The sequence below is a fragment of the Vanessa atalanta genome, chromosome 11, assembly GCF_905147765.1.
Source record: "Vanessa atalanta chromosome 11, ilVanAtal1.2, whole genome shotgun sequence".
NCBI classification, from domain to species: domain Eukaryota; kingdom Metazoa; phylum Arthropoda; class Insecta; order Lepidoptera; family Nymphalidae; genus Vanessa; species Vanessa atalanta.
The window spans coordinates 9799580-9811078 of NC_061881.1; the positions used below are offsets into that span (position 1 = coordinate 9799580).

At 30.6% G+C, this 11499-nt stretch overlaps 1 protein-coding gene across 1 annotated transcript; it reads left to right on the forward strand.

Moving 5' to 3' along the window:
• Window positions 1-1491: 1491 nt before the first annotated feature.
• LOC125067343 lies at window positions 1492-11170 on the forward strand. The gene is made up of 14 exons (XM_047675885.1): window positions 1492-1692; window positions 1770-1824; window positions 2115-2256; window positions 2489-2729; window positions 3676-3840; window positions 4170-4315; window positions 5401-5615; window positions 6271-6350; window positions 6980-7203; window positions 8197-8416; window positions 9012-9135; window positions 9595-9739; window positions 10301-10434; window positions 11021-11170. Exons 1-14 carry the CDS (start codon window positions 1567-1569, stop codon window positions 11134-11136), a joined length of 2133 nt encoding a protein of 710 aa, XP_047531841.1. The 5' UTR covers window positions 1492-1566; the 3' UTR covers window positions 11137-11170.
• Window positions 11171-11499: the final 329 nt, after the last annotated feature.

Genomic DNA, 11499 nt, shown 5'->3' on the forward strand with positions numbered 1-11499 from the left:
TATCTACTAACATTGGAGCATTTGGTAGAATAAGCTCCATAACTTCTCCTTAACGGGAGAGGACGCCTTAACTCAAAAATAGGACATTTACAGGTTGATTATTTTTTAGAATTCATTTAGGTTTATCTTAATAATTTTCTTTTAATATTGTAACAGAAGTAGTTGCGAAACTTTCAGGATTCTTAAACCCAGCAGACATAACAGGTATTTTGGGCGTATATACAAAGACGTCTGTCGTCAGGAATCATACAAGTTGCGTTTCATCATCCTAACCCCTTATAATCCGGTCTAATTAAAATACTTTTACCCAAACTAAAGACTAAAATAGTATAATGTACGATGAAATTCGATAATACCGTTATCTTTAAAATATGATCACCTATAATGAACCATATTATGTTTTAATAGCACTTAACATTTCGTTTGCTGTTGCTGTTTGCTAAAGTAATGTAACACAGATTAAAAATGAGTGCATTTATCATACGTAATCACACGCGAACAACTTATTTATTACTATTTAATCCTTTTAATGGACTTAATATCAGGTGGTAAGCCTGGAAATGCCAAGTACTGCTTCAGCCAGGACGTCCTGTTTCTATGATTAATGAGCTGTGGAAGCTAGATTAGTCACGGGATTTTTTTATCACACTATGAGTACATGTTTTTTTTTAAATTAGGTACAAAATTTCAAAGTGTTTTTTATTTATTATTTTACTAACCTTATCGATAAAATTAGCTGCGTCCCGCTTGTTTCAGTAGATATTCAAATCGACATAAGAGGGAAAGAAATAATTTGAGAAGTGCTTGGTACCAAACAATTACATATTTGTAAATTAAATATTATGTAAATTACATTATGATTTTTTTTTTTTTGCTAAACCCTTATCGAAATTATCCGTTTTGTGTTGTGGCGCGGACTAAAGGGGTTCATGTATTCTATTTAAGTAATATAATATCAAAATAATAATTATATTCTTTTGATATTATAATCAGACGCAATCTCGAGGTAAATAATATTAGTAGCTAACAAAATTTAAAAAAAGTTAAGCAATTTACACATATGTTTATATAATTAATTAAAGTCACAATGTTAAAAATAAGCCTGACGTATATCATGTAACAAGATCTAGTGCAGTTACAAAATATTAAAACATTATGAAATTTATAGCTGATTTTTATATATTATTTTAAAAGTATTTAAAACTAAATTTATAAGCCTTGTAGCGCCATCTTTTGTGAAGTATATCAAATAAGAACCGGTAGAATAAACCGGTAGAATAAACTAGATGGCGCAACATAGTAAACTAAAGACAACTTCAATTTTATCATAACAATTTTTCGGAAATATTTTTATTTATTACTTATCATAATAGATACATTTATATAACTATTAATATGTTTCTAAATGATCAAATAAATGAATCGTAAATGAACTTGACAGGCAAGACATTTGACATTGACATATATTTAAAATTTCGAAAGTCGAACAAAATAACGTATTCGATTCGAAAATTTAATATTACAAAAACACTGTATCTTTACTTTTTAATTTTTAATATTATTATAATGGACAGTGTAATACAAAATTTAATAGAAAGTTATCCCAAGTATAATGTTGAAAAACAACGAAGCTCAAGTTATGTAGAAATGTATACAAAGGATAAATCTGATATAATAATCGTATACGCAAAGGTCTTTATTTGTTACCATTTTTGTGTCGTAGTCTGTTTTAGTTTTAAAATTGCATCAAATATAATATTATGTTTTAGACAAAACCTGCGAGTACGACGGCTTACTCAGAAAATAATAAAAATAATGAAGCAGGTAAGTGAAATATATGAAGTAATAAATATCTTAATGGTTTTGTTTTTATTTCGTAAATATTTTTTGCAAATCGTACTGAAAACTTGTTAAAGATTTTAAGACACTTAAAAATATTATAATAATTAGAAATTGAGTAAAAGAATGCTGGTATAAATTATAATTGAAATAGATGCTTTTCTGTTGGTAAATAGTCCTTCTGCTGGGTTGAGAATTCCATTAAAATTAGACATATTTAGGTTACCTTTTGACATTTTAACAAATTTGTTAAACACAACAAATTTTTTTTACAGAAGAATTAGAATTAACAGGCTCGCCACTTAAGCTGGATTTGAGTTTGCACACTATACTAGATGATACTCTAATTACTGACGAGCCACAGTTATGGAAGAAGGAAGAAATATTTCATGCCCCTATAGATGTAGATACAGCAAGGTAAGATTACTAAATATTTTTAATTTACAAAGATATTTTACTTACATGGACAACGATAGAGCATAATTCTGTGTTCCAATCATCAAAGAAACTAAAAATCATCTGTATTTTTCCTTCAAAATTCACTATATATAGAGACCAAATATTTCCATGTAATGGTTATGTGTAATATTGTCAGTAATCTATTGCTTTTAAGTTAAAAAAGAATTTTAAAAATAGATTTTTATTCAAGGCAAATAGCTAATCAATACAACAAAAGTCTAAGCGTTACATCGAAAGAAAATGCAATACCCATGTGGGTACTATGTAGTCCCAGTAATGAAGGCAACCCATTACTCATTACGGTCCAGTCTAATGAGGAATGCTTCGCTAGAGGAATAGTTACCTATCAGGGGTCCATGACATTGGATGATATTGATATCGACAAATATGTTGAAGATTATGTTGCATATGAAAAAATTAATGAAGATTCGGTAATTATATTTTAGTTTTATCTTAGTTACTGTAAAATCCTAGCATACTTGCCTCCATCCCACACAGTCATAATTTATACAGTAACTATTTTTAATTCATATTTAAAAATATTATATAATTATTGGAAAATTTATTATAGTATAATAGGCTCAACAACTTAGCTGTAATTGATGTTTCTTGATCAGATCAAAAATATACATGTTCATTAAAATTTAAATGTATGCATTAAAAATGTAGTAAATTTTGAAATTAACTTTATGTTACATACAATATAAGATTTCATATGTATGTATTAGAATTGTATAAAGAAGGCATTAATTATTTATTGTCTGCTCATAATCTCATTGAATGGTCACAAAATCGAAAGCTGAATTTTCCTATTTAATTTACAATCAGTTTCTTTGGTTGATAAATGATCCAGGTTTCCAGTCTTAAAATTTGACAATTTATGTATTTTAAAATGTTCTTTCACAATCTATCCAAGGTCCAAGTGTTACAACTGTGGAAAGCAATTTATCCCTGTGTAAACATGTTAGTTATTATATATTTAACAAGCTTAACCCCTGTCTTAACCTCAAAAGGGGGTTGATTTCTATTGATATATTATTAATACACCTGCACATCATCAATAGAGCATAAATTTTAAATTTCAAGTCTCTTCAAACACATAGGGCTTTCATACAAACTTCCAACCCCCGTTTTACCCTCTGGTGGAGTCTCATAAAATCCATTCTTAGTGGATGTCTACACCCTATAAGAAACCTACCTGCCAAATTTCAAGTTTTTAGGTGTTTTAGTTTCTGAGATTTCATGATTAATCAGTGAGTGGTATTTCGCTTTTATATATATATATATATATATATATAGATTAAATTCAAAAGATGTTTTCTTGATTTACACAGTTTTAAAGATACTATGCTTACACATAATAATTGAATTTTTCAGGTAAGTTTGTCTGTGGACTGTAAATATACAATATCGGGTATATCTTATGGATCGCTGACAATGGAAGAGCAACTAAATGCTCCACATGGTGGTGTCACCGACTTGTACTGTGAATGGACTTCCAGGACTCTCGCTACACCGTTTATAAGCTGTAAAGTTCATTTCGTAAGTTAATTTTTGTTGTAATATAAGTTTCAGTAACTCACAGTAACTCCAGGATTCTACTTTATATCTGGATATATTGTCTATTTGTTAAGTTTTAATTAATGTTTTATATATTAAACCAGAATATCTAAATTGCATAGCTTAAAATGGCGTCGAAAAAATTTAGCCAACGGTTGCCTACTAAGTATATGAACACTTGTAAAGTAGTATGATGTTTGGCGAGTATCAAACATAGCTGTCACTCACACCAAGTTTTTTTTTTTTTTTATTAATTAGTGTGACACTATTTAAAATAAATAAATAATCAGAGCAATTTTCAAATATTCCAGGAACAAGAAGTGACTGTGGGACATTTGGCAAGTCCGTGCAATGCCATATGGAAATCAGTATCTTCGCTTCACAATATCAATCAATTGCTTGTGGATATGACGGCAGCTGGATTTAATTCTGTTGATTTAGAAAAAGCTATTATAAGGTATTTAAAAATTTACAAAGTAATTCATTTAAGTCTGACTAAGGATTACTCAATAGATTACTTAAAATATTGTATTGATGATAATAAAGTATGAGAGTGGTATTTTTTGATTTTGATATAAATTTGATCAGTGAAAAACAGTAACTACTGATTTTCTTGCTGACTCTACCTGATAACTTAACTATTGTAGCATTACGTCATATAAACTTGTAAAATTATGATGCAAATAGCCTCACTCAATATATTATACTTAATCTTTGATTTTTAGATTACCTTAGATTTTTATGTGTAACATCTTTGCTCTCGGTTTCCTGAAATGTGTGTGTAACAGGAAACTGAGGAAGCACACTTTATTTCATTTGACCAATGAGAGTTGGCTGTCAGATGTGGCAAATTTTCTAAGAGCATAATATAATGTTAACATTTTTTATTGTCAAGGGGAGAAGTCAAATGTTACACATCATAAATGCCACTCCTGTGAATCACTTATTATACTGACTTGTCTTCTTCACTCGTAATAAAAGCTTGAATCAAAATTATGTTTTATGTATCTGAGCATGAGATGGAAACAGGAACTACTTGGTGGTATGGCTTTGTGCAAGTCCGTCTGGGTAGGTACCACTCACTCATCAGATATTCTACCGCCAAACCACAGTACTCAGTATTGTTGTGTTGCGGTTTGAAGGGTGCAAGCCAGTGTAACTACAGGCATAAGGAATATAACATCCTAGTTCCCAAGGTTAGTGGCGCTTTGGCGATGCAAGGAATGGTTTATATTTCTTACAGCGCCATTGTCTATGGCCGGTGGTACGATCAGGTGGCCCTTAAGCTAGTCGCCAATGTATGCCATTTAAAAAAAAAAGTGTAATTGATAAAGTTCAATGATATTATAACATTAATCTTTTTTTCATTTTTTTAATTTTTCCTACTAATACTAAAAATGTCAAATAATATTTAAAAAAAAATATTGGGATGCGATGACGTGATGAAGGCTTTGACTTATGATCCATGATGGATCTCTACTGTTAATAAATATTAAATTATCTTGTTTATAATTAATAAAATTATTTCATATCTCATTCTAGAAACATTATACCGGGAATGAAGCGAATGAACAACTCAAAGCGCATCAATAATCTCCTAAACGAAACGGAAATGTATACATATACCGCAGAATGTCCCGCGGGGGGCTGCATCTGTGTCACGGAAGATACTACAACTTTGAGACAATGTATGACCGCTATGTGTTCTCAGGGCTCGAGCAACGATTTCACATACAAACTGTGGGATATATTGAGAGGCAAGTAGTAGTGCTTTTTATATATATATTTTTTTTTATATATTTAATAAACAACATCCACGGGCTCACAGTTGCCTGTGCCTTTTTTTACATTTTATTTTTATAAATAAAATGTAAAAAAATGTCACAATATCTGAGCACCTCACGTGGATGATGTCATATAGGCGTACTGGTACAGTGTGAAAAACAAATATCACTTAAAAATTTATAGTTAAATTTATTAAAAAAATGTACATTTCAAAAATAGATTGTTAGTTAAATATAAATATTTAAATGAAGTTTTTTACAAATTCTTACAGTGAAGTGAATTGGCATAAATCGTCATGTAAGGAAATAAATAAATGTCATGTGTCATCATGTAAAAGCCTCAATGCGACTTTTCCCTCCCCTTCCTTTCTGTCTCTTTATATTATATACGGTTATATATTACATTATATAAACATCTTATGTTATTGTTTTAATTCTCAGGGATATATTTTTTTGTGTATAAAGTTTGCAGTAATTTTATAAGTGATGAAAAATAAATAACTTCATTTACTAAATTTAAATGTATTATTCATACATTCCAGAAAGCTGCAAAGTTTTCGTGAACGTAGTTGTGGGAAACAGAATACTTCTGTGTAAAATAATTATATGGAATATTTCTCTTTTACAGACTGTGAAACTGCTGAAGAACTAATAACGTTATTGATTCAAGTACTGAAATTCATCTCGTCTGGGAAAATTAGACCGTTCGTAAGTTACATGTGTACTTTGATTTTGTATTCATCTAAATACAATAACTAATTTTTTTATTAGCGTATTGCATCAATTCTTTCAAGTTTCTACTTTCAAACTTTCTTAACCGTATTATTCTGCAAACTAGCCAGCTATTAGACCAACTTCCCCGTTGAAAGATAAGACTGCAGACACCGAGCCCTCGGGTTAAATCACCGGGTGAGCACATTAAAAAAAAAAAAGTTGCTCACATAAAACCTTCATGAATGAACACAATGAATTTGCCGTGCCTTAGGATTATACGAGTGAGGAAATAGAGATTACACTTAAGTTTTTGCATACACTTGTGCAGTATAATATACCTTACACTATTTCTAGCCTTCTTGATAATGACCAAAATCGGTTAGGAAGACATATCTAATATTAAAAGACTGCCAAAGCTATAATGACATCGGAATTAGTATCCAACATTTTTCCACTAAGTACAGACATGCCAGTAAATATGACATTTGGCGATGTCATGTTGACAGTTAAGCTAACTGTCATGCACACCAAGATAATACAGTTCTCCAGTAGATCGAGAGTCTATCTAGATATATGTATAAAAATCAAAGATTAAACGTTAAAGTTCCCAATATTGTTATCAGATCGACGTCAACAATAAGACATATCTATCGAAATTGGTCCTCAAACTATCTAGAGGTCACTCTCAGACATCCAAAGTGCTGAAAAACTTACGATCAAGTCCACCACAGGCACTGTCCCTTGTTGCTCAAGTCGGGATAGAGAAGTGTATGTGGGAATATACCAGGATTATGTCGCTTCTGGAACATTCGTTTTTCATTGCTGGAGTTTGGAATACTGATGCCAAGTGAGTACAGTGTTTAAAGTATATCTTAAAAGTCGGACTATTCTGTAACACATAACAATAGCAGTACAGACAGAAAAACAAATTTGTCATTGAATTAACGCGATATCATTGGTCAATATCTTAAACAATACTTATTGTGGAATGATTGCGTTTTGTATGGTAGCAAAGTTATTAGCGCAATTTTGGGATTAAAATTTAAATGGTTATAAGTAATTAGGTTTAATAGTGTTTAATTATAAATAAATACATAATGAATCAAGAAATGTCTGTAGAGTATAATATGATGCGGCTTGAGAGATATTTTCATATATCGCTGATTTTTAAAACAAGTTTTTATAATTCATTAAAAATAGTGGAGCTTGGCGATTATAATTAAAGTAATTAATGTAATTGCGATTTTTCCTTAAGGCATGGTTATACGTGAAACTTAATTTTGATTTACATGGATTCCCATTTCCTAGAGAGTAACTTAAAAAAATAAATACATGTATGTTAGCCTACTTTGTATAAATGATTTCTACTTCTCTGTATAAAAAAAATCATGTAGAGTCATAGAAATAAATACGCAAAGTACCCTCTTTATTGATTATAGACATTTTTACTAAGCATACTATCACAAGATTTTTTTTATTTGAATTAAAAATTTATGTATCACAATAATATTCTCGCTAAATCTTCGGTTTATTTTTGTAGAATATCTTTATAATATTTTTTTTTATATAATCTGTACACGCGAATCGCGATGCAACAGCCCTTTATTCGCTTTATAAATCAACGCGGGACGTAACGTTGTGCTGAACGGACCAGCGGCACATTTTCCCCAGTTACAGGACACAGGTGTGAGGTTTCTGCAATATATATCAGTAACGTCCAATCAGAGCAAAATCAACGACTTATATCTCAAGATCCATGTTTCGCACGTTTCATATTCCACGTCAAGCTTTTTCTTGCTTTCCCTTCTCAATAAGTCTTATTCTTTACCTCTGTTTTAAGGTCACACGAATCCATTGAACAAATAAACCAAACGATCCAAGACATGACGATGGGGGGCGATTTCACATTAAATCCATTTGAAAGTATTGCCACAACCGACCATTCTATACGTATAGACACGGAATCATTTTGTATCGATGACGCTAATGAGTTAACCGTTGACGATTTCGCCTCTCTGAAAAAACATGGCTTGGTGAACGAGAAGAAAGATGTCAATGAGGTGAGTTATAGATGCCATAAGGAACTTGCTAGTTATAGAACATTCTAGAAAATTATTTACTTCTTGACTGTGTTACATAAGGTGCAGTAATAAGAGTTTAACCGTAGAATATTCTAGAAGCTTTTTAGAATTATATGTACAATGAACTTTAAAGCTTCATATTGAACCATATCATGACATAGCAGGCTATGAGTGTAATAATTGATAACTATCAATGAGCGCTGCTTAACAAGTGATTAAAAAATATTTTCAAAAAACAAAATGTGTAATATGGCACTAAAGTATTATTTAAGTGATAATTTATTTCATTTAAAATTAATAGTTAATATTTTAATTAATTTTATATTGTATAAACTCATTTTACCAATGATAGTGCTTATTGTTAGTAAGGGCACGTCTACGTGTGTACTACCAAATAATGAGTTTAGCATCCTACCACCAAACTACAATAAAAATAATAATATCAGGTTTATATGGTGAGTGAACACAATGGACATCTTCATTTTGAATTGATGAAGAATTGAACACGCGATCGTCTGTCTTCCTACCTATATCTTGTATTGGAATATATATATATTACTTATATATTCAACAGGTGCCATTAATATCAGATGAAATAGACATCAGCCCATGGAAGAATCTTCTCATGAAGTTCGCTCAAATTCACGTCTGCTTGGAACACTTGTATCGTGCTGAAAATTGCTTAAGAGCTGATTTCGGTTAGTGTATTTATTCTATATATTAATAAGGATATTTATTAAAAAAAATAACAAAGGCGTTAGTAGTATAACAATGTATTTTTGATATTAAAGGGCGTTCAGATGTGTGTGTGGAAGTATGGATACTACTTGCAACCACAGAGAAGTTGAAACATTGCTCAAAGAACTAGGCACAATAAATACACAATAGCTGTTAAAACAGTGAAAGTTAAAAAAGTGCAAAATTCAATAACTATTTTTGACCAGACCCGGGAACGAACTAATAAATATCTGTAAATCCACACCCCTTTGTAGATTGTGAGAGTTTTAGTCCCTAGTACTTCGTTTCGTCTTGAGGTTGCCCTTTACGTATAGAGGTTGATAAGATAGATTTACCATTCAAGACAAACGAAACAGTTTCAGCTATAAAGTATACAATTATGATTATACAAATAAAACATTAATAATATTTTCTTGCAGCGCAATTAAAGCCGATGGCATCAAAGCTGTTAGAATATTATGTATCTGAAAAATCTCCAATCAAAACGGTTGGACAGTTGCTGAGCGATCCCGTCCAGAAGATTTGTATTCCAATAGCGAATAGCGTTGTTCAAGATCACTTGAAGTAAGTTCATATTATAAATGTATGTGTGGTGATTTTATATACAAGTCCAAAGCCTGTTCTTACTATTGAATAAATAGGCAGAATAAACTAAGCAGGAGATATTGTGTGCCCAAATTCACGAAATCCGAAACGAATGGAGAAAGTTCAGTCGCAGGACCGACAGTTTGACGTACTTTCCTAGGCACGTGTGTCATAGTATGAGTAATTCTTATTATTATATTAATTTGTTTATACTTAACCTTCTCTTGAAAAGAGAGCCTTAGCCTGCAGTGAGTCATTTACGAGCTGTATTCTTTACTTTAGTACTCAACTTAAATAATGATTATGTAAAAAAGTATACCATTGTTGTACACAAACGTTTAACCGTTTTACTACTCATGAAAAACACAATATGAGTAAGTATAAAAAAAAAACATAATAAAAAAATAATGACAATGGCAAATTTAACTGTACTGTTAACAGAATAATATATAAAAAAATGCATACACATTAACTACAAACAAAATGAAGTATTTAATGTTTTCATTTCTATGGATTAATTATCTTTTTTTTTTCTTATAGAAAATCAGCGCTATGGTATAGAATGGAGTTGAAAAAGAAAACAGATTCATCAGAGAAACCAACCAGAACTTCAAAAGTTACTTACGTTTTCTCTCAACTGCCCGTATTCCCTCCACAAGTTTGGCAAATTTTAGGTAAAATATTTTTTTTACTCATTTTTCCATATCATTACCCTATATTAACTTATGTGCGAAGAAGCAGCGTGGTAACTTACGAAATTTCTCATCAGGAAGGATATGGGTCTAAAGAGCGCTAATTACAATTGTCTCTTTTCAATTTCTGACATTTTTATGTTTGTGTGCGTGTGCTGCATATGCGTGTATATGCAGCACACGCACACAAACATAAAAATGCACAACTACTATAGGCAAGCCAGTCGATATAAAGCATCATGATGCTATTACATTTTTTATTTCGTTTATATTTTCTATGGGTTTTATTTTCAATTGTATAGAAAATAAAATAACAAAATAATTACTGAAATGAATATAATATATTGCAATATCATAGTTAAATACATTTTTGCCGAGTTAAAGTCTAACTGATTATGGCAAAGATTCTTTTGGCCCGACTCTTTCACATTTGGTCCAAAAATTTTCATTACTAGATAGCATTTCTTTAGTAAAATGTTTTTTGTTTAATCTTTGTGTTTTTTATTTCATTTGATCTTATTAATTTTAAGTATTTTACTAATTAAAAATTTACCATAATTATTTTTAGAGCCTCCAACAGAGGAAATAGCAGAAATCACAACGATTGAAGAATTAAAATATAATTGTACCAAATACATTCATATAAATAATACATTGTCAAGAAAATTTGATTTTATATCATGAGTTTTAGTTATTTTTTTGATTATTATGAAATAAATGAAGCCATTATAATGTGATATTGTATTTTGTATTTGATTTTATTAAACTTATACATACATATATAATTTTATTTTTCTTTGTGCACCAATCACGTGAAGACTACTGAACGTGTGACACTGTGACCAATCAACGCGGAATTTTCCGTGGATGGTCATAGGGTATCAATCAGTTGAATTCCGATAATCCTTCCCTCTTTTTGCTATGATTGCTGGCTACCCAGGGGGTGAAATTAAATTAATAAATATTGGACAACATCACATACATTACTCTGATCCCAATGTCAGCTAAAGCACTTGTGTTATGGAAAATCAGAAGTAACGACGATAC

Coding starts and splice junctions, on each gene's coding strand:
- LOC125067343 (XM_047675885.1), top strand. CDS start 1,567: ATGGACAGTGTAATACAAAATTTAATAGAAAGTTATCCCAAGTATAAT. Junction 1,693..1,769: donor TAATAATCGTATACGCAAAG/GTCTTTATTTGT, acceptor ATTATGTTTTAG/ACAAAACCTGCGAGTACGAC. Junction 5,616..6,270: donor ACTGTGGGATATATTGAGAG/GCAAGTAGTAGT, acceptor TCTCTTTTACAG/ACTGTGAAACTGCTGAAGAA.